The 22,493-nt window shown below is 46.0% G+C and overlaps 1 protein-coding gene, 1 long non-coding RNA gene and 1 other non-coding gene across 4 annotated transcripts in view; 2 read left to right on the top strand and 1 right to left on the bottom strand.

Moving 5' to 3' along the window:
• The window catches only part of ARHGAP31 (Rho GTPase activating protein 31), a 107,791-nt gene that overhangs the window by 9,863 nt on the left and 75,435 nt on the right, over nt 1-22,493 (bottom strand). Inside the window, exons 4-10 of the mRNA XM_025874598.2 lie at nt 21,304-21,386; nt 20,008-20,115; nt 19,215-19,357; nt 13,286-13,484; nt 11,072-11,196; nt 4,533-4,595; nt 2,712-3,287 (exon numbers count right to left, since the gene is read on the bottom strand). Coding sequence (XP_025730383.1) covers nt 2,712-3,287; nt 4,533-4,595; nt 11,072-11,196; nt 13,286-13,484; nt 19,215-19,357; nt 20,008-20,115; nt 21,304-21,386 — 1,297 coding nt within the window. The remainder of the gene's footprint in view (nt 1-2,711; nt 3,288-4,532; nt 4,596-11,071; nt 11,197-13,285; nt 13,485-19,214; nt 19,358-20,007; nt 20,116-21,303; nt 21,387-22,493) is intronic.
• LOC141372982 (uncharacterized) lies at nt 3,873-18,089 on the top strand. Of its 2 annotated transcripts, none has more exons than XR_012378546.1 (4): nt 3,873-3,964; nt 4,056-4,201; nt 11,585-11,661; nt 15,305-18,089. It is a non-coding gene; the product is annotated as an uncharacterized lncRNA (long non-coding RNA). The 2 variants fall into 2 exon arrangements; XR_012378548.1 differs by having other exon boundaries at nt 14,789-18,089.
• LOC112834639 (small nucleolar RNA SNORA42/SNORA80 family) lies at nt 14,408-14,544 on the top strand. The gene has a single exon (XR_003210977.1). It is a non-coding gene; the product is annotated as a small nucleolar RNA SNORA42/SNORA80 family (small nucleolar RNA).

Below are 22,493 nucleotides of genomic sequence, written 5' to 3'. Positions count from 1 at the left end.
TTAGTTCCCAGAGTTACAGACTGTCAGAGATGAGAGGGGTCTTGAAGATCCTCTAGGCCAGGGGCTTGCAACTGGGGACCACTTGCTCTTCCCCTCCCCAGGAGACGTTCGGGTGGGGACAAGGTGGTGATTGGCCTTTAGTGGGGCAGAAGCCAGGGATGCTACTAAATATCCTAAGAAGCATAAAATAGCCCCTGCCCCCAATAAGAATTGCCCGGCCCACAGTGTCAATAGTACCAAGTTGAAAAACCCTTTTCTAATCTTTTACTTCACAGAATCTGTGATTTACACCAAGCTACAAAGATGTGTTATGATTATGATTATGATTGACAGCTTCCTGTGTGACTCTTCCCCGGGGTTAACTCCACACCAGTTCGGATATATTGCAAGTGATTAAGCTCTGGTCTTAAACATCCACCAAGGCATCGGAGAGGGAGGCAGACCCCGAGTTTGACCTCTACTGCCTCCATGCAGCAGGTCCTACCTCATTGTATAACACTGTTTTCACGGGGTAGAGTGAGGACCAAATACCTAGGACAGGAACCGATCACACAAAAGCCTCTGGAAACACTTTTTCCTCGAAGGCTTCCCTTCTTCCTCTAGCCCTCACCCTGCTCGATCCCATCAACCCCCCCTCCCCAGCATTCTCCACCCAGGGCATCGCTTGACGCCCCTGAGTTTTTGCTCATCTTCTGCCCCCTATCCTGAAGCGAAAGGGAGGAGAAAAGGACAAATACTTACTGCATATTGACTGTGAGCCAGACCGTGAACAGGCATCTTAAGGACATTCCCCCCCAACCCCCACTGGCTCAGAGATGTCAACCACTGTCCACCGTCACACAGCCCCAAAGTGCTGAAGTTAGCATTCGAATCAGCCCAGGTGAGGTCCAAAACCTACAGTCTTCCCACAATATTCAGCTGCCTCTCAGCCCAGAATGCCTTCCCCACCTTTTCTGTATGGAGAAAGCCTACCCATTTATGAAGGCCCACCCAAATGTCACCTCTTCTGGGAAGCCTTCCTAGAATCCTCCTGAGAGTACTGCCTCTTGTTGATGCCCTTGCAATCCTCGCTGAACACCTCTTTCATTATGTTTCAGGGACCGAAGTCCTCCCTCATTCAAAAAGCCCAGGGAGGAGGGGTGCCTGGGTCGTGCAGTCGGTTAAGTGACTGACTCATATCATGAGCTCAGGGTCGTGAGACCGAGCCCCACGTCAGGCTCCATGCTGAGCTCGGAGTCTGCTTGAGATTCTCTCTCCTTCTCCCTCTGCCCTTCCCCTTTGTGCTCTCTTGTTTTCTCTAAAAATAAATTAAAAATCTCTTAAAAAAAAAAAAAAACCCAAGGAGAGTCTTATGCTACTTCTGCAGGCTGACCCTCTGCTGCACTTTGGTATAGTTTTAGTTTCTCTTCTTAGTTCATGAACTCGCTGGGCGCAAGGATCGTGTTCTAACAATCTCTGTAACTCCACAGCCCCTTGTAAACATGTGAAGGTGCATGGTGGAGTGTTTTAAAGCAGGGGTTTTAAAATCTGGATTAAAATCCTGGTTCTGGGGCGCCTGGGTGGCTCAGTCATTAAGTGTCTGCCTTTGGCTCCAGTCATGATCCCAGGGTCCTGGGATCGAGCCCCACATCGGGCTCCCTGCTCAGCGGGAAGCCTGCTTCTCCCTCTCCCACTTCCCCTGCTTGTGTTCCCTCTCTCGCTGTGTCTCTCTCTGTCAAATAAATAAATAAAATCTTTACAAAACACAAAATAAAATAAAATAAAATCCTGGTTCTTCCACTTCCTTGCTCTGAGTCATCTGGCAAGTTAACTGATTTCCTCTCTAAGCAAATGGGGATAATAATAACTACCTACACCTCACAGGGCTGTTGTGAGGAGAAGAGAGATAATACATATAGAACACTTAGGACAGTGCCTGATACCATAACAGTTGTTCAAAAAAAGTTAGCTAATATTAATAATGAAAATATGCTTAAACCACACGGAGCATTTGTTGGTGTGTCTGTCAGTCATCCTTTCCTTTGAGGTTCTTCCTACTTCTGTTTTATGTGGCTCACAGTTGGCTGTTGACCATAGAACCCCTTCTAACTCCAGAGATGGTTCAGAGACTCGGGCTTAACCAATCTTAGAACCCTAAGTGCCTGGCAACCATGATTGGTCCAAGGCTGGGCATGTGACCCAAGCAGGCCCAATCAGAGTCTTCCCTGCATTTGATATATGGAAACTGGGAGCAAGATACCCTTTCTCATTGCTAGGGTTGCTAGCCATGTTCCCTGCAGATATGAGGTAGAAGGGAGGGAGGGATGGATGGAGAGAGGCTGAGTCTAGAAGAGTTGAACTCCTTGAGCTTTTTCTCCTGTCTTCTCAGTATATGGGTGAATAAAAGAATAGGCAACATTTACTGAGTACTTACTATGTATTACTCACTGTTCTGTTAGCTTCACGTGTATTGACTGACTTAATATTCCCAGCAAACTTATGAAGAAGATAGGACTAGGAACATCATTCCCATTTTATAGCTCAAGCAGGTGAGGCACGCAGCTGCTAAAGGTCGTACAGTGAAATGGCTGAAACTAGACTGGGGCAATTTGGCTCCAGAGCCCACAGTGTTAACCACTTCACTGCACTGTCTTGCAAACTCTGTTTAAACACGTTTACATCTGTTTTTTAATCACTTGCAATGAAAAGAAACCCTCCCTCCCCTGCTTTACCTGTAGAGGACTCAGCTCCCAGTGGCTTGTCATCTTCGGGCCAACCTCCACTCTCTGACCCCTGGAAAGAAAACTCCTCCAGGCTGGAAAGCGACTGGAGCTCCTTTGGGGGTGTTCTGCATGGGGTGCTGTTGGTGCTGATGACAGCTGACACACGCAGCGGCACTGACACGGCAAAGGGCTCGGAGATGTTCAGGGCCTTGCGCTGGTGGCGGGGAGAGGGCTCCATCTGGAAGAGACTGCTGGTAAAGACAGATTTGCTGGGGCTGTCGTTCGAGGTGTAGAACATACCCAGCATCTTCGGGGCTGTTTGCTCGCTCTCCGGATCCTCGAGCGGCCGGAACACCTTCAGCTGCTCAGGTGGGGGCCGGGCCTGGGCGCCCTGAAGTTGGCTTCGGTCACTGCTCATGTCGAAGCCCCCCTCCGCCCCCGCCGGCATCCCCTCCTGGCCCCATTCGCCCTCCTGCTTGCTGAGGTCACATGAGCTGCCAGTGTTGGTCGAATGCAATTTTGCCACTGGGATGAAGAATCCACCAGTGGTGACCGTTCGATTAAAATTTCCTTTGGTTTCTTTCCCTAGTGAAAAAGCAAACACACAGTCAGCAGCCTGGGCGCCCACACCATGACACAGCCTTCCAGTAAGGGACGGTGCCCAACACCTGAGCACTGGAAAGGCAAAGCATTGTAGTAAGGGCATAGCCCTCCTAAGAGAGACAGATAACATTTGGTTGACAACAGAGTAAGAATATTCTCATGTCCACAGAATGTTGGCAGGATGCCATCATATGCATGCATCTGTTTTAAACTCTGCAGGGGGAGCAGTTTCCAAAAGGCTAAGGGTGCTAGACAGAGCCGTCGTCCACCCAGCAGTAAATGTAGATCAAGAAAAAATAAAAAGATGCCGGATAGCAGAATGATGTTTGCTCAAAATGAAGGAGAAGACAAAAAGGGCAAAATAATAGAATTTTGTTTTACTTTAAAACTTGAAAAATGTGTTGTTTCAAGCCTCCTCTGGCAGATGGACCCAAACAGGGGTTCGATTTCCCAGCAAGGAGACAAATGCTGTTCTCAGCGAGACCTTTCTCCCTTTTCCCAGGCTTCCTGCTGCTGATTCAGGGGGTGAGAAACTAGAAATGTAAATTAACTAAAAGTTAGAAAGCCCAGTTGTGAGGAGCAAGTTCCCAACGGACTTAAAAGTGACAGCAAAGAGGAGAAAAATCCAGATGGGAAATAGACAAGCTGCGAGATAACACGTGAGTTGCCTGGGATCGGGAGAAAAACTCCCCACGAGGTACTAAGGGCTCTGCTGGGCATCTTCTGTAACATTAGGTTTAAAATTCCCAGGCTGCTTATGGAGGAGAAGTGTAATGACCTCCTTTAACACGCGAGGAAACCGAGACTCGGAGCGGCAGAGAACCTGCCCAGTGCCCATCGACGTGAAGAACCGTGCAAATTCAAGACACACACGAATCTAGGCACCAAAGTAGGAGGTAAAAACCAGTGCTCGGCTCTTCTTTATGCCCAGTGGGGAGGCCTCGTCTGCCTTGATTCTCAGGTGTTGCCCTTTTACCCGGTTCAGATTTGCGTGTACAATGGCTGCCAGTTCCAGGTGTGGTTACCCTTGAGGCCAAGACTTGTGGTGTAATGTGGGGAGGGGGGAGGTGGTTAATGCAAGGGCTGTGTGAACCCGTTGGGTTCAGGAAGGTCAGGGGGGATTGTGATGAGACTAGAAGGCAGGTAGCTTGTGAAGGCAGGTCTGGTACAGGAGCTCCTGTCTCCCGGTGGTAATCCCCAGCTCTGAAAGCGGCTGTGAGAGCTCACCTTCCACAGGCACTGAGCACAGTGAGTCCATGCTTTTAGCCGGTCGGATAGTAGCCTTTTCCACTAAAGACAAAAGAAAAAATATCCCTGATGAATGCATATTAAGAGGAAGCATTCAGAACAAAAGTCAGGCTGTAAGGACACAAGAGAACGTTCTTTAGTAAAGTTTTTCAAGTATTTATAATTTTCCCCTTTGGAAAACATTCCTCCATTCCACCCTGGATGCTCCTACTTTCATAATGGGACTGAGCTTGGGCGCCTGGGTGGCTCAGTTGGTTAAGCGACTGCCTTCGGCTCAGGTCATGATCCCGGAGTCCCGGGATCGAGTCCCATATCGGGCTCCCTGCTCAGTAAGGGAGCCTGCTTCTCCCTCTAACCCTCCCCCCTCTCATGTACTCTCTCTCTCTCATTCCCTCTCTCAAATAAATAAATAAATCTTTAAAAAAAAATAATGGGACTGAGCTATAAAAACAGGTCATTTCTAGATCAAAGTTTCATGAATATTTTACAGATAAAGGTAAATTCCAATTTTGTCAAACAGCTGTTAGCAAATGAGGAGCCCTGAACCAAATTTTATGATACAAAGATTCATCCAGGGGGTACAGTCCATGAGGCTCAAGGCAATCCCCCCTATCTTGCAGGCTGGAGAGCAGGATTCTTGGCTGCAGCTGCAACTGACAGCATCCAGGAATTTGGTACAGCAAGGGAGGGGGCCCCAGGGACGGAAGGCCCCTTTCTCCCACGTGCAGCTCTGCTCCTGAGGTCTGCGGGTTGGTTGCTCCTCCAAATGGTCTCACCCTGGAGCAGATCCAAACCAAACCAACCTTTTTTGAGCACCTACTATGCGCCTGGTGTCCTCTGTGCACCTTGATAAGCCACCTAGGCAGCTTTGAGGAAGAGTGTGGCTTAAATAAATAAACACTTATTCCAGGCACAGCATTAGGCACTTCAAAATATCGCTTCTTCTCAGGGAGCTGAAGTGGCTGAAAGGTGGTTCCTCCTAGCGAGCTTGCCAAGAGGGGAATGAGGGCAGTCTGGGAGCTGAGTGGGAGCCTTGGTTTTCCAGAGGCTGTATTTCTGGACTTCTTCTGGGTCTCATGTGTCAGCCTTGAGGGCCGTGACCTGATGACACTAAGTGTCATGATGAAGGATGGGCGACAGTTCTCTCTGCACGGCCACCAGTGTTCACCTTTCACGTTGGACCCTCTTTCGGATGATGTGGCTTCTTGTGGCCTTGGTGGCCACAGCAGCTGCTTTTGGGAACAGTCCCCAAGGATTCCCTGGCTCCATTTAAGTAACTGAGCACTCAGGGCTCCTTGGCCCAGGACTATATTTAGCTCATAGGTTTCTGTCTGGGACCTTGTCCTGGCCTCGTGGAGGTACATCTCCCAGTTTTCCGGCAGCTTTGGGGTCCTCAAGTCCCCTCTCTTAGATTATCCCTATGGCTTTGGGACTTCCCTGCCGAAAGGCGTTTACTTTGGAGAGTTCCCTGGACTCTCCCTGGGGGATAATGCGTACATCCCCTTCATCTGCCCCCGTCCAAAAAAATCCCCAGTGCTATACATGGTGAGTCAATTTTTAAAATTCCCTTTAGTGGGGTGCCTGAGTGGCTCAGTCATTAAGCGTCTGCCTTCGGCTCAGGTCACGATCCCAGGGTCCTGGGATCGAGCCCCATATCGGGCTCCCTGCTCAGTGGGAAGCCTGCTTCTCCCTCTCCCACTCCCCCTGCTTGTGTTCCCTCTCTCGCTGTGTCTCTCTCTGTCAAATAAATAAATAAAATCTTTAAAAAAAAATTCCCTTTAGTTATGGAGTTTAGAAAAGATTTTAAAAATTATTTAAATATGTTAATCCACTGACTCACTTTTTTCAAATGCATATTTCCACAAATAGTGAGTTCGTGTCACTTACAGACACCATGCTGGCGGATGTGACCACAAGTGGGTCCCAACCCTGGTCTTTAGTTCTGAGGGTCCCAGCAACACTCCTCTGGTGCAAAGTGGGCACTTAGGACCCCTGGTCAAGGTCAGAGAGTCACTTGTACTGGCACTGATGGCTCCTTCATTTCACCCCCGCATCCCATCAAAATTCAGCCATCCCAGTGATCTGTCTCTGATTAGTTTGTTCATGAGGCCTTAGACCAGTGGCTTTCAACCCTGGCTGCATTTCAGAATCACCTGGGGAACTTTCTAAAAATGACCAAGACTCTGGCTTCCCCACAGACCTCCTGAGGCAAAACTGCTATGGGTGTGAGCCTCGGAGGTGCAGCCAGGCTGAGACCCCCTGGCCAGGAACATCCTGTGCATTCTGTGAGTGGACTACCATTGGATCCAGCACCTTGGACTTCTTCCTTTTGAAAACCACATGGCGGGGGTCGGGGTAGGGGTGTTGGAAATCTTCCTAAGGCAAGATCAAAGCAGATCATTTATTTCATTGTTTTGCTCTATTGTTTTGGACTTTTTGTTATGTGGTAAACTTCTTTCATTGTATCACTGATTCTGTAACTGAAATGCCCTTCGATGTGCATAAGCAAATCTCTTTATTATTAGATCAGGAGTTTCTTGCCAGGTACTCTTCCCCTCAAATTCTCCTTTGAGAGTCCTAATTTCTGATTTGTATCTGATCTAGCATACCTGCGGCAACCTGCCCTCTTCACCTGAGATACATCCAGTTGGTGAAAGCCATGTTTCCTCATACAGTGTAGGCTGTAGATGCCTACCCAGAATCAGTTCCCTTCCTCCATCTCACAGAACCCTTGTACTTCTTGGGTGCATCCCATTCCTCATGCCAGTGATTGGTTTAGGAAGCCAGGCCTAAGCCAGTCAGCACAGGGCACTCCCTTGGCCATAGGGATTGATCCATATGACTCAGTGAAGGCAACTGAGATGGGGGTGGGTTGGGGGGTGTTTCTGATGGGTGGCTGCTGGGAAAGAAGAGTCCCTGCTCTGAGGAGCAAGCTACCAGAAATGATGTTCTTTCTCCTTCTGGACGTAGTGACAGTCAAAGGTAAAGCCTAGAAGTACTATAGCCACTTTGTTGCGGCAAAGAAGCCAGACTGGGGGTGAAGCTGACCCAAGAGCTGAGGAAAACAGGGGACTGGAGACAGAACCACTGTGTTAAACCCTGAAGCCTCCCCTACATCTGGGTACCCAGTTACAGAGCCCAGTAAGTTCCCTCACTGCATAAGTCAGTTGAATTGGATGTACTCTTATTTCCAGTCACTGGACCTGCTATACCCCATAACATGCCTCATTACTCCAGGAGGCATATGTGAAGGCTTCTAACATCTATCTTTGGCACACAGTTATCACTGGCTTCAAGGAGAGTCCTTCAAAATATTTTCTCTCATTTTTCCTATAAGCATTCATTTTCCCCCAAAATCTTTATTACTAAAAACTTCAGGGGCACCTGGGTGGTGTAGTCAGTTAAGAGTTGGACTCTTGGTTTCCGCTCAGGTCATGATCTCCAGGTCATGGGATGGTTCCCTACATCTGCTTTGAGGTCCTCTCCCTCCCCCCAACCCACTCGTGTGTGCGCTCCCTCTCTCTCTCTCAAATAAAATCTTCAAAAAAAAAAAAAAAAACCTTCAACCATTCACAAAATTGGAAGACCTCTAAACCTACCACCCAAGCTGACCTTTGCCATATATTTGCTTTCTCTATTCCTGTATCTGTATCTCCCCATGTACTTAAATTTTGCTGAATCATATGAAAGTGAGTTTCAATATTTTGACCCTTCATCTTTACATACTTCAACCTTGGGGTGCCAGGTGGCTCAGTTGGTTAAGTGTCTGACTTCAGCTCGGGTCATGATCCCGGGGTCCTGGGTTTGAGCCCCACATCGGGCTCCTCGCTCAACAGGGAGCCTGCTTCTCCCTCTGCCCCTCACCCCACTCGTGCTCTCTCTCTCTCTCAAATAAATAAAATATTAAAAATAATAAATAAATAAATACTTCAACCTTAGCATATGCCTCCTAAAAACCATTAGCACCCTATGAAAATTTACAGTTCCTTAATTTCATCTAATAACTTACCTGTCCCCAAAATTATCATTTGTAGCCCCTTTTTTCAAAGGATCCAATCAAAGTTTGCTCATTGCATTTGTACATTTACCTTTTACAGCTCATTTTCATAACGCTTGCCCCCCATTTAAAAAAAAAAATCAGAGTTTCAGTCTATCACACTAAAGGTCATTGTGGCAGATTTTTCTGGACTTCCCTTTATGACAGTACTCAGCTGGATTGGTTATATTCCCCATTGTACCATGATTACCTCAGTTCCTTCCTGCACCAATTCCCATTAATTATTCAGATATCATTCCCACAATGCAACACTCCTATTTAAAAATTATAACCCTGGCATGAGTCATGGGGGAGAAGGGATAGATCTTCCTTATAATACGGTTCAATTAATCAATGTAGAAGGAATGATGGAAACAGAAAATGACCATTTGGCAAACACCACAGTAATAACTGTTGTAATAACAGTAATAACTTTTGGGGCGCCTGGGTGGCTCAGTCAGTTCAGTGTCTGCCTTTGGCTCAGGTCATGATCCCAGGGTCCTGGGATGGAGCCCTGAGTCAGGCTCCCTGCTCAACGGAGAGCCTGCTTCTCCCTCTCCCTTTGCTGCTCCCCCTGCTTGTATTCTCTCTCTCTCAAATAAATAAATAAAATCTTAAAAAAAAATAACAGCAGTAACTTTTACAGGCAAGAATCATTGATGGAGGGCGCCTGGGTGGCTCAGTTGGTTAAGCGACTGCCTTCGGCTCAGGTCATGATCCTGGAGTCCCGGGATCGAGTCCCACATTGGGCTCCCTGCTCAGCGGGGAGTCTGCTTCTCCCTCTGACCCTCCCTCCTCTCATGCTCTCTCTCTCTCTCTCTCATTCTCTCTCTCAAATAAATAAATAAAATCTTTAAAAAAAAAGAATCATTGATGGATGCTAAAATTCAGGGATGAAAGTATAATGAGAAACAGGATATTTTCATAGTCTCAAAGTATCTCCCACAATATACTTGTTAAGCAAAAGGAAAAAATAGTAACTTTACATGGACAAGCACTTTAAGCAAGTGATCAAAGTTAACATCACCAGCAATAAGATATTGACATCATGTGCCTCCTGATATGACATGCTGAGACAGGCAGAACATTCATCACCTCAGTCGAATCATGAAAAAACATCAGACAAACCCAGGCTGAAGTACAGTCTACAAAATAAATGGCCATACTCTTCCAAAGTGTCATGGTCAGAACCACTGAGGAAATGTCCTAGACTGGGGGAGATTAAGGAGGCATGACAACTGAATGCAATGTGTATTCCTGGACCAGAAAAAGGATATTAGTTGGACAATTGGTCAATTATGAATAAGGTCTGTAAATTATTTAATAGTATTATATTGATGTTAATTTTTTGGCTTGGCTCGTTGTATTACGGTTAACATCAAAAGGAGCTGCGTGAAGGGTACAAGGGTTCTCTGTGTACTATTTGCAACTTTTTTTGTAAATCTAAAATTATTTTTTTAAAAAAGACTCCCTAGTTAATCTTTAAGTTTATGTTTCAGGTCTAGTGAGTTTGACGTGATCAAACCAAAGACCTAAGAAGCAGAGATGGGTGGGGGGAATATATATATGATAAATAAATATTTATAAAATAAAAAACCTATTGGTCTCTGTCCATGTTTCAGGAGCACAGGGCTGCTAAAACCCTTGTAACTTCCTGGGTGATAAGAGTGTCTTTTGTTCTAATGAGGCCACTCTGGGTAGGTTCCTGGATGGCTCCTGGATAGGGGCTGGTCACCAGAAAGACCAAGCCATGACTGGAAACTTGGAATTTTCAGCCTCACCCCCTAGTCTCTTGAGAAGGGAAAAGGGCTGAAAATGGAGTTTATGATTGATTATGCCTATGTGATAAGCTTCCATAAAATCCCAATAGTATGGGGTTCAGAGAGTCTCCAGATAAGCAAAAACATCAGGAGGGTGATGCACCCCAACTCTATGGAGGAGACAGAAGCTCCTATGCTCAGGACTCTCCCAGACCTCACTTATATATCTCTTCAACTGGCTGTTCATCTGTGTCCTTCATCATACCCTTCAAACTGGTCAACATAATGAAGTGTTTCCCTCAATTCTGTGAGCCGCTCTAGCAAATTAATCAAACCCAAGGAGGGGGTCTTTAGAACCTCCCATCTATAAGTGGTTGGTCAGGAGCTTAGGTAACAACTAGGCCTGTGACTGGCACCTGAAGGGGTGGGGGGCAGTCTTGTGGGAATGAGCCCTTAACCTGTGGGACCTGACGCTGTCGCCGGATAGACAGTGTCAGAATTGAGCTAAGTTGTAGAACACCCCGTGGTGTAGCACAGAAAAATTCCACACATTTGGTGACCAGGAGTGTCAGAAGTGAGGTGTTCTGTGTAGGTAGTGAGGAGACACACAGGAGAGAAACAGTAAGGAAGAACTGGGTTTTTCCCTATGCAGGAGGTGGATTGAACAGAGTTTTTCTAATACGATATACATCTCATAAAACATAACTGCTAGTGATTCTTACCTGAGAGCCTCTGTCCTCTCACAAATACACTCCCGTTTCTACTCAGCTTTGATTTGGAGTCTGATCCAGAACGTCCCAGGTTAAATATTGATTTCCACTTCTTCGATTTACTGGAGAGCTTTCTTCTAAAAGAGCCAAGCCATAATAAAGGGTTAGTTTGGTGACTGGTCATTTCAGTGGGACCTTTACATTGAGAAGCAATACCCCAGTCATGTTCTTGGTTATGAATGGCTCTGACATTTTGGGAAATTCCTCTCTAAAATTCAGTTTGAGCCCGAGTCTGGTCCTATCTGGGGATGCCCTGGACGACCAAGCTAGGCTTTCATATTCCTCAGGGGAAGGGGCAAAGGTGTGCTACTAAAGGCAGGTGTGAGGGCAGACAGAAGCAAGATGGGTGGGAGACTCGGAGGTCACAAGCAAGCACACAGTTCTGGTAATTCTGGTAGGAATTCTGGTAAGCACCGCAGTCCTGGGTTTTCAAAGACACCTATTATTTTTTTTTTTTTTTTGCAGGAGTAAACACTAAAGACCAAAGAACTCAGTGCCGATATGCCCCCTGCACTTTGACCATCCTGGTGGGTCATCCGCAGGTAAGGAAAGGGCTGGCGAAGACTTCCGTGGACTGAAAAAGGGGTGGATGAGAAAATGACTTGGCAAAGAGTCTGGCCTGGGAGAGTCAGAGGCTGCTGGGTGTGGCCAAAGGTCACTGCAGAGAAAGACAGAGGGTAATTAGTGGGTCTCTGGCTTCACTCTCATTTCCCTGATGCCTCTCGCAGGGCTGCCTCAGTAGGAGGCAAGAAAAGGAGAGTGCTAGACTGGGTCCGGAGGGCCTGGGGCCACCAGAGGTCACCGGAGGCCTTGCCCCACTCTGGCTCGCCCAGCTATCAGACTTGATGAAACCTTCCAACTTGTGGGTTCCACAAAGGACCTTTTCTCCACAGGGTTCTCACAGAACACCCAGATCTCAAGCCCAACATGTTTTTACAATCAATCAGAGATAGATCTGCAATGCTTGGTGGTTTCTTTTGAATCTGGCCCAGTTTTTTCCAAGCACTTGGCCTGGGATGTATTTAATAGGCTTGCGTACATTGGGGTATGGTCCACCCCAAGTGTCGCTAAGGCACAGAGAAAATGCACTTGATGGTCCAGCTGGGGTACTCTTCTTTCTGATCCCTGGGTGGAAGTCTTACTCTCCAGGGATTTAGGGAGTGAAGTAATGGGGCTCAGTCTAGAGAGAGCATGATCCATGTACTTCAGGAAACAGAAGCGTTTCTTGCCAGGTGAGGTCTACGTGTGCCATTCCCATAATGCATATATATGCACTGTGACAGACACCCCTACTGGTGTGTAATGTGGCAGAACTCCTCCTCCCTCCCCAGAGGGAAACAGCCCCGCCATCTTGGGGATCATGCTGATAAGAAGACTGAGGTGCCTCTTTTCATACCTCTTTCTATTGACCAAACATTGAGGATGACAGTCTCCCGTGAAAAGTTTGTCTTCCAGCCCCACCACCCACTGTCTGCCTGGAGTTTGGGACTCCTCTCAATCACTGCTGACTTTTTAGAGTGGGCTGTGAAGCTGAGAAGGAAAGGGGGCTGAGTGGAGACCAGGGTTCCAACAGAGAAAGCAACAAAGAAAGAAAATATCCTATGAATAAAACTGATGTTCGGTTTGGTTTTGGAGACGAAGGAGGGCCCTGACAGGTATGGAAGGAGGAATGGAAGCCAGGCAAGTGTGTCCCCATGCCACCTGCCCAGAGCTCTTGGTCTAGAGTGTAACTTCTTGTCAGCTTATCCTCCATTCGTCTCTATGCCTTTTATAATGTCATCTGGAGGTGGAGGCTGGTGGGAGGGGGTCAAGTTGTTGATTGCAGCAAACTTCCTTCTGAAAATGTCAAGACTGTTTTGTCTAAACTAAGGAGTCAGGGATTTTAGCCATGACTCTTGACCCCTATGAGCCCCATCCCCATCATGGTACTTAGGGATCTCTGGTGGGAGAGGGTCTTGATAACTTGGCGGCAGGGAGGGAAGACATCAATCACCGGTGAGAGAGAGCTGTGGAGACAGCTCCCTTCTCTTCTGGAATGTTCCCTCACATCCCGACCCAGCCTGTACCCCCAACCCATGCTGTCATTGTGACCCTGAGACTGTATAACTACTTCCTCTGTCCCCCTCCACCCAAATGTTCCCCAGAATTTAAGAGAACGCTGCTTACTTGTTGTCTGGTAACTCAAGAACAGTGTGGAAGAGGGTGCCCATGGGAGGGACAATTTCAGGCAAGCTGTTCTCCCTCCTTTCCTTCCGAGCAGGATGGTTAGTAGCCAGGCTCCGGGCCTGAGCTTCCTCTAGGCTCACCAGCTTCATGGGCAAGGAGAGGGCTGGTAAGGTCAGGCTCTTGGTGATGGGCGGGTTTTCTATACAAAAAAGAAAAGAGCTCAGTCATGGAAGGAGGCCTGTGCATCAAGTGTAGCCAGATTCCTCATCCACAGCGCCTCCATTCCTGACCCCCTGACAGGAGGCTTCTGGGGGGTTTGGGGGTTGGGGGCAGAGGCTGAACATAGGAAACTGACAACCTCATGGCCAGACAGCCAGCAGGCATGTAGGGCTTCAGGAGGTAATCTGTACTTCTTGTACTTTTCAGAGAGGGGCCCTCCCTCTCTCCTTCCCCCACTTCTCCCTCCCTTTCTTCTTCCTCCTTTCCTTCCTTCCTTCCTTCCTTCCTAGGACATTTATTGAGCATTTACTGCCTAGTACTTTGGCCAGGTTGGAATGCATGTCCAGCCACAGACGTGGCCTCCCTCGGCCAGAACAAGGCAGGAGGCTGTTCCTACTCTCTGCCGCTACAGAACACACACTCCAAGACGATTGAACGTAGGAGCCTATACTTGCCCTAGATCACTAAGGTTTATATCCCTGCAGTGAAAAGACATTTTATGGCCTACACTATTCCCTAAAAGATAGCTGGCTTTTTACTCACTACTCAGTGGCATTAAGTGTATGCAAGCTAATCTTTTCTTTCTAGGGTTTTGGGTTTTATTTTGTTTTTTGTTTTTGTTTTTATTTTTTGTTTAAACAAATGGAAGTGATGATGATAGATCACTGGTGTCCAAGGGTATCTCTTTTCTCCAAGTCATTGGTTCTCAACTTGGGGCAATTTTGCAGCCCCCACCCTCCCCCCTTCCCCAGGGACACTTGGCAGTGTCTGGAGACATTTTTGGTTGTCATAAGCATGCGTGGGAGTACTACTGGCATCTAGTAGAGGCCAAGGTTGCTGCTAACCATCCTACAATGCACAGCACATGAATGCACACCACAACAAGAATTCTCCGGTACTAGCACATGGGGATATGCTAATGGCAGGCCCTTCTCTGTGGGCCTCTCATTGTGGACCCATGCCAGAGGAGTGGGCAGCCCCGAACCATTGCCCAACCTCCTCACTGGTGGGCTGTGAGCGCTGAAGGGGGCTGTCCAGTGTGGAAAAATAAAAAGGGAAAAAAACCCAACCACACACACAAAAAAACCAAAAAAAACTATCTGGCACGAAACGTCAATAGTGCCAAGATTGAGAAACCTCGATCTAAGTAAAAGAAGAGGAGGTCCAAGTTGGCCTCTGTGTAGCCTCTGGCAACCTTGCCAGTTTTCCGTAACTTCAGAAGGTGTGAAGAGACTCAAAGATTTCTTGGACCAACTGAGACTAAAGCCATCTTTTTTTGTATAGGACTCACCCAATTTTCAGAAAGCACCTTGACGGCACCATTTCTGTTTGCAGAGCATGACCTTCTCTGGGAGGAGGGAAATAAAACCACTGAACAAGGACCTTGTAGAAAACAGAGACGGTAGGCAATACTGGGGTTCTTCCAGGCAGGAGAGCATATGGCAGTCACTCGGCAGGACTGCGATTAAGTAAATCCGCGATCCTAAAATCTTTTCAGTAAAGTTTCCAACTTTAACCCAGTTTTCCAACTTAATCCCAAGGAGTTTAAAATATTTAAATTTTATATACTCTTAATATTTGCATTCTAGATTATTTACGATTTGTTAATTATTTATTTACTTAAGAAATTCAGTCATTCTGGGAGCAACTGGCTCAATGGGAAGAACCTACACTGTAGGGTCAGGAGACCTCAGTTGGTATAGCACTTACCCCTGGTTTCAGGCTGCAGTATCCTAAGGCCTGCTCATTGTCTCTGCTTAGATGTTTAACAGGTATCTCTAACTTATCATTTCATAACAGAGCTTGTGATTGCTGCTCTTCACCTCTAAACTGCTACCTTCTCCCATCTTCGTCAAGTCAGTAAATGGCACCACGGACCACCCAGCTGTAAGCCGAAAACTGGAAGAGTTCTGTTTCATTCATTCGTTTTTTTTTTTTTTTTTTTTTTCAATGCACCACCGCCTCCCACATCCAGCCCATAAGCAAGTCCCATGATTCTTACCTCCAAAATGCATCCTGAACCCCACCACCTTCCTTCCACCCACTGCTAAAATGCTAGTCCAGGCCACCGTGATTGCCCACCTGATTTCTGCCATTGTTCCTTCGCTGGCCTCCCTGCTTCCAGACTTGCCGCCTTTCCATCTCTCCTTCACACCACTGTCAGAGTGCTCAGACCCTGCACTCCCTGCTCCAAATCCTCAAACGCTTTCCCATGGCCTCAAACTCCTAGCTTGACCTTCCATCTGCTTTCCTTCTCCTCTTTGCCCACTGACCCAGTGGTCTACAAAAATATACAGTAAAAATTTTTTGAATGCATATTCTCATTGTAAATTATACACATATATACATGTGTATAATTACACATGTGTAAATTACACATATACCACTGTATTATATATAATTATATATAATTTCTGTCATATATAACAAAAGACATACAAAATCATAGACATTACAAAATATACAATAGAAAGAAATGAAAAAGAAATGCTAATAGTTTCTTCCAACACCTGTGGTTCGGTACTTCAGTCCTCGGTGCCCCCAAGGGTGGCGCACCCCACTTTGGAGACCCCACTGGCTCTAGCCACATTGGCCTACTTTCTGTACCACTATGAGCCCCTTTCCCCTTCAGAGCTTTTATAATCTCTGTTCTCTGTATTTGGAACATTCGTCCCCCAGATCCTCACATGACTGGTTTCTTTTGTCGAAAGGTCTCAGTTCAAAGATCACTTCCTCAGAGACCATGGCCACTCTGTATCAAAATAACACCACCAAATCATTGACCATTGCATTAACCTGATGTGTTTTCTTCACAGTATTGTCTTTGAAGTGATAATGTATTTATTTGTAATCTTGTATACTGCCTGCCTTCCCAACTAAACCATAGCTATCTGCAGGGCAGGATCTTTGCCATTTTGCACACTGTTGTGTCCACAGTGTGTAGAGTAGGGCCTGGCACCTAGAAGTTGCTCAATGCATATTTATATTTTAATGAATCTTGGGTACATCACAATCTCTCTGGCCTTATTGCTCTCATTTTATTAAACAAAAGTATTGGATTCCATGACTACTAAAACCTTTCCAATTTGAAATAGAGCCCTATTTCCAAATCTAAAATTCCAGAGGGTGTGGCTTCTTCCATTTTGTGTAAACATTAACTATGCTATCTTACCAAAGTCAATACGAATTCACGACAAGAACCTTTAAATGAAATGCACTATATAATAAGCATTAGAGGCAACCAAGAGTTAAAGGCTCACAAGTAAACTGGATTTCAATATACGGTACAAAAGATGGTTGAGGCAATGGTCACAAAGAGAAAAGGCATTTCCACGTTAGAATCAGGACCGGCTTTAAGACTAACAGTCACGGATAGGATTTGCTGTCGAGAAGAACATTTCCCAAAAGTCATTAATTCTGCACAATGGTTTATTGGTCTGTTTTCCTATTTTTTTCTCTTCATAGAGGCAGCATAGAGTTAAGGAAAGAGGAATGGGCTGAAAAAGTAGGTTCAACATTCAGTCTCAAAGTTACTAGTTGTGTGGCTTGGGGCAGTTGCTAAGCTTTTCTGGTTCTCTGGTTCTTCACATATAAAATAAGGTGAATGACCTTATTGGTTGATGTGATAAGTCAATGAGATGATATATGGGGAGCACCCGTTCCTGGCAGAGAATAAGTCCCCAACCATTTACCGGTTGATTCAAAAGAATGAATGAACAAATGAATGAATGCATCTTCTCACCTACCTTCAAAAAGGATTTATACAGCTTACGATAAAAAAATACATCTCTAGTGGGAGAGTTAGAATAAAGATAAAAAGAAACATTCGCCACTCCTAAGTATATAACTGAGAGAATAAAAAACATGTGTTCACACAAAAACTTGAATTCACAGCAGCATTATTCATAATAACCACAAAGTAGAAACAACCCAAATGGCCATCAACTGAGGAATGTATAAACAAAATGTAGTATAGGTATACAACAGAAGGTATATTATTCATCCGTAAAAAGGGAGGAAACACTGACATATGTAACAATATGGGTCAACCTCAGAGAACATGTGCTAAGTGAAAGAAGTCAGTCACAAAAGACCACATGTTGTATGATTCCATTTATATAAAATGTCCAGAAGAGGCAAATTCCTAGAAATAGAAAGCAGCTTTGTGGTTGCCAGGGTCTCAGGGGAGGGCGAAATGTGCGGAGACGGCTTCATGTGTATGGGGTTTCTTTCTGGAGTGATGCAATGTTCTGAAATTAGATGGTGGTGATGGTTGCACAATTCTGTGAATACACTAAAAGCCACTGAACTGTATACTTTAAAATGATTAAAATGAATTTTATGCTATGTGAAATTTATTTCAATAAAAATTTTTTTTTCAAAGGAAGGTTATAAACCACATAGAGGACAGGGTAGGGGTGGGCACAATTATGCCAGGAATCAAAATTGGATGTTAGCTGCAATCGATTAATCTGATGGTTATGCGTGTTTGTTCCAAATACATTAGCTAAACTAGAAAAGAATGCTTTAATCAGCTAACACAAATATTTTGCAGATAGGGTTCTCATATGCCACTGGTTCTCCACGTGTAGACCCTGACCAGCAGCAGCAACATCACCTGAAAACTCATTAGAAATACAAATTCTGGGGAGGGGGGTAGGGGGATGGGTTAGCCTGGTGATGGGTATTAAAGAGGGCACGTATTGCATGGAGCACTGGGTGTTCTATGCAAACAATGAATCATGGAACACTACATCAAAAACTAATGATGTACTGTATGGTGACTAACATAACATAAAAAAAAAAAAAAGAAAGAAATACAAATTCTCAGCAGCATTCCAGACAGACTGAATCAGGAGTTCTGGGGATTAGGTCCAGTAATCTGTGTTTGAACAGCCCTCCAGGTGATTGTGATGTATGCTAATGTTGGAAAACTCACACAAGTGGTAATTACAAGGCTTCTTGACCAAATAGATTTTTGATTTTTACAAATTAAGCTCACAGGAGTTCGAGCAACAGAAACCAATTCATTCCTAGTGTTCATTATATCATTATGAGCGCTATCGGAAATCATAGTCTTGCATCTTATCACATCCAGCCTCAAATAGCTATATCTTTCTCACCAACATGGCCACAGAGGGTTTCAGCACTAACCAGTCTCTGCATATGCATGCCCACAATACACACTCAGTTTTGTAGGCCTAGTGCCTGGTGCGGGGTAGAATAAAGTAAGCACTCAAGTAATGCTTGCGAAGAGAACACATTCTGAATATACACGTGTGTATGACCACGCTGCCACTTAACCCATTCACATAAAACTCCAAGACGAAGACCTAAGGGTCTTCTGAAATACCACAATGAAAGTAAAGGTGAGGGAGGAATGTTTCCTGGAGATAATAACCCAGAGAGTTTAATAACTCACTAAAACCAACAGATTATTCCAGCTCAGAACTCTGCGTTCAAGGGATAGGTCATGTATGCAACTGCTCAGAAACATGCTACAGCCACCCATGAACACATCTTGCTGCACACAGACTAAAGTACATATACGCACGATCCCCAGACGCTGACACATGAAGTAGTCAGCACACATGCACACAGCCAACACTCAGAGCTTGAAGCAAGCCCACCCTAACTTCTTCTTGGGCCCCAGCACTAAGGCAAGGAAGAAGGATGGCCTGCTGGGGAGTGTGCCAGAAGCAGCCATTACCATTGTTCTCCAAAGCCCCAGGTGTGCCGTTGTTAAAGATTTGATCCACATGATTCAGTATGAACTCAATCACCACCTGCTGGACCCGAACTGCAAGGAAAGCTGCGTCTCCATTGCACCCAGTGGCTTCTATTTCTTTGGATCTAAATCATGAATGAAACACAGTGAGTGAGTGAGTCTGCCCCACAATGGAAAGCAGTCAGGGGGAGCCCGTGGGCCTTTTGTACAAGCCCCATTTCCTAAATGTATACAGTTTGTTAATCTCTAGACTATTTTAACTATTTAAGACCTATCAAAAGGCCTCCCCAAAGGCTGTGAAGCCCAACACACTGAACAAATTTGAAAGCAATGACCAGGTACCATACATTGTTAGACTATAAACACTGTATTTGTGAATATACAGGAATTGATTTTTTTGTCTGCATAGGATCTCCTCCCACCCCCACCCAATTGTTCTGTGGGTCAGGTCATCATTTGTGAAGTCCTATGAAGCAGTGACCCCACCAAAACTAACAAAAGCCAATGAGCCCTAGAGACAAGAAAGGCCTTTTCGAGAACTTATAACATACAGACCCGTAACTTTAGCCACATGCTGGTTGTAGCCAGAAAATGCCTTTGGAACCCAGAGTTTCCAGGAGAGCGGACAAAGAGCTCAGCCTATTACAATCGTCCTAATTTATATGTGTTACAAATGACCACTTAGCTACAGGTGTGTCTTCAAGGGCCTTCGTTTCGGTTGGTGGGCTGCTTTGAGCGCATGGGGGTGGTGAGAAGGTGAGGGTATGGTTGTTACCTGAGCAGGTTTGGCGCCCACACCAAGGCCAGGTTCCTGGCATGCATGTTGGTCTTGCTGCTGAAGGAGGCAATGTGGGCCAGGTGTCGAATCAGGTATTCCAAGGTCCTGTAATGGTTCATTTTTTTTTTTTTAATTTTTTTAACAAAGTAAGAAACTTTAGTGCCTGTGTAAAGCCTGACATCTGGAGATGATTTCTATGTTTGGATTTAAGAGATTCTAAATATTTCTATCTCATAAATTTTGGAGGAATATCAGGAAGGTATCAAGACTGATGGAAATAATCTTCTTGGCCCTAGGCACGCTGGCCCAGGGTGGAGAAGGGGAATGGTTTTGTTAGAAGTCAGTCGAGGCCCTTGGAGAGCCAGAGACAGTTCCCTGGGCCCCCTTTTACCCAGGCCACCATTGCTGCCACACAATCTTGAAACTGGTTCTTAACTCTGCTCTTTCTGGAATTCTCCCAGCTACGGGTAACTTGGTCCTTGTTAGTTGGAGAGCTCATCTCATGGATGAATGACATCTGTTACTGTAGGAAGTTCTTTCTTATACCACATCAAAATCTGCCCCCTTGTAAAAGAGGCTTAGAGAACCCTGGGAAAGGTGGTAAGATGAAGGGATAAACTGAGAACAAATGGAAGGATGGGATGATGTGAGGGATGGTACTGGTGAGCAAACAGAGACATCAGTCAGCCAGAAACTCAAGAGCTACAGCCAAACCCTATTTAAAAACCCTCCCGGGGGCGCCCGGGTGGCTCAGTCGTTAAGCGTCTGCCTTCGGCTCAGGTCATGGTCCCAGGGTCCTGGGATCGAGCCCCGCATCGGGCTCCCTGTTCCGCGGGAAGCCTGCTTCTGCCTCTCCCACTCCCCCTGCTATGTTCCCTCTCTCGCTGTGTCTCTCTCTGTCAAATAAATAAATAAAATCTTTAAAATATAAATAAATAAAATAAAATAAAAAATAAAAACCCTCCTGGATTCCAGAGATTTGTTTATGCTCTGAATCTGGGTAAGAACCTAGAATATCACAGCCAGTGAGGCTGGCTTGTGTGATCAGAATGACCTCCTGTGAGACTCTGAGGGGGGCCCCACAAGTAAATAGGACATGGGCTGCCCCTTCCCACCAATGTCCCCGGGGCAGGCACTGACGCATTCTGAGAAAAGTTGACCTGTTCATCCACCTCAAAATGCCACAGGAAAGTCACTGTCCACTGAACTTGTTCCCTTTTATGACCCCAGCCTGCATCTCTGGTATTATACCACCTTGAGAGGTCACGGACATCTTTTACCAAGGATTCTTACCTGTAATGGGATGGGGGAAGCTCCTGGATAACATTCTGGATGCGGGCCAGTTGGCCTTCTTCCGGGCAATGCGACACTGCCTCCTGTGGGGAAGAACGTGAAGCAGCCCAGTGAGTGCTTGAGAGGGTGGATGCCCACCTTGTCTCCTGGCTTTATTTAGGTTTCTGGTACTCCAGCCTCCCAACCAGGCCTAGAGATCATCCTTCCAAGAGGCATGCTTTTCTAGTAAAAATAAACACCTAAAACCCGAGGGTTCGTGATGCGAAGCGTCTAACAGTGAGTGCACACGGGGACATGTGGATTGCTCGGGTCTCTGTGCATCCTCAGAAGGTTGTTAGGTATCTGATACAGGTGTAGAATCTTGGGTGTGTGGTGTGGCAGAGAGAGGGACAGAGGTTCACACTGGGAGAGATAAAGAGACAGAGACACAGAGAGATGGGGATGACAGGGTGGCTCCATGTTTACTCAGTCAGCTGTCTTCTTGGGTGCAAGCAGCTGCTTCCTACCTGGCCTGACACAATTCCAGGACCTCACTATTCAGTGGCTCATCTACTGTTATAGATGCTGATGTGAGGAAGCAGGGTAGACGAGCCTTCTCAGCAGAGTAAGAACCTTTTCCCTGAGACCTCATGGTCTCACCTGGACGTGCTTGCTGTCTGGTTGTTTCCTGTGTGGGTGTTTGTTCTCCTGAGACAGGGAAACCAGAGGGATCCCATGAAAAAAAAAAGCTGTTTGTTTGTTTGTTTTTCTCTTTGCTCCTTTTCCTGCTTCTGTTCTTGCTAGGACCTACACCCTTCGCCTTACACAGGCCTTACAGAACAGATAACATGTGTCCCCCTTGCAAAGGAAGAGAAGTTAATGATCTCTTTGGAGTCTTCCAGCACAATAGATGACATCTAAGGAGTGACCCGGTTGTCATGACCACTTTCCAAGACCACTGACTCATCAAGACCCCTTGGCTCCAGGGCATAAGTGACTTGTGGAGTCTTTGTTCCTGGATTACTGAGAGGACACATGCACCACACCTCAATAAAAACCTCAGGCCCCAAGTAAAGATGAGACTCACTCTTTTCTCCTTTCTCAGTCTTCTGGAAAATGCTCTGTCTGTATCTACTCTCTCCATGTCTTCAATAAACTCTACTCTCACTTCTTGGCTTGCATTTGATTTCCATCCTGTGACAAGCCAAGGA

Source organism: Callorhinus ursinus, unplaced genomic scaffold, assembly GCF_003265705.2.
Source record: "Callorhinus ursinus isolate GAN/ISIS: 27379988/994484 unplaced genomic scaffold, GSC_fseal_2.0 scaffold1, whole genome shotgun sequence".
Lineage (NCBI taxonomy): Eukaryota > Metazoa > Chordata > Mammalia > Carnivora > Otariidae > Callorhinus > Callorhinus ursinus.
Note: the sequence above shows the minus strand (reverse complement) of the source record. Positions and strands in the feature narration are given on the sequence as shown.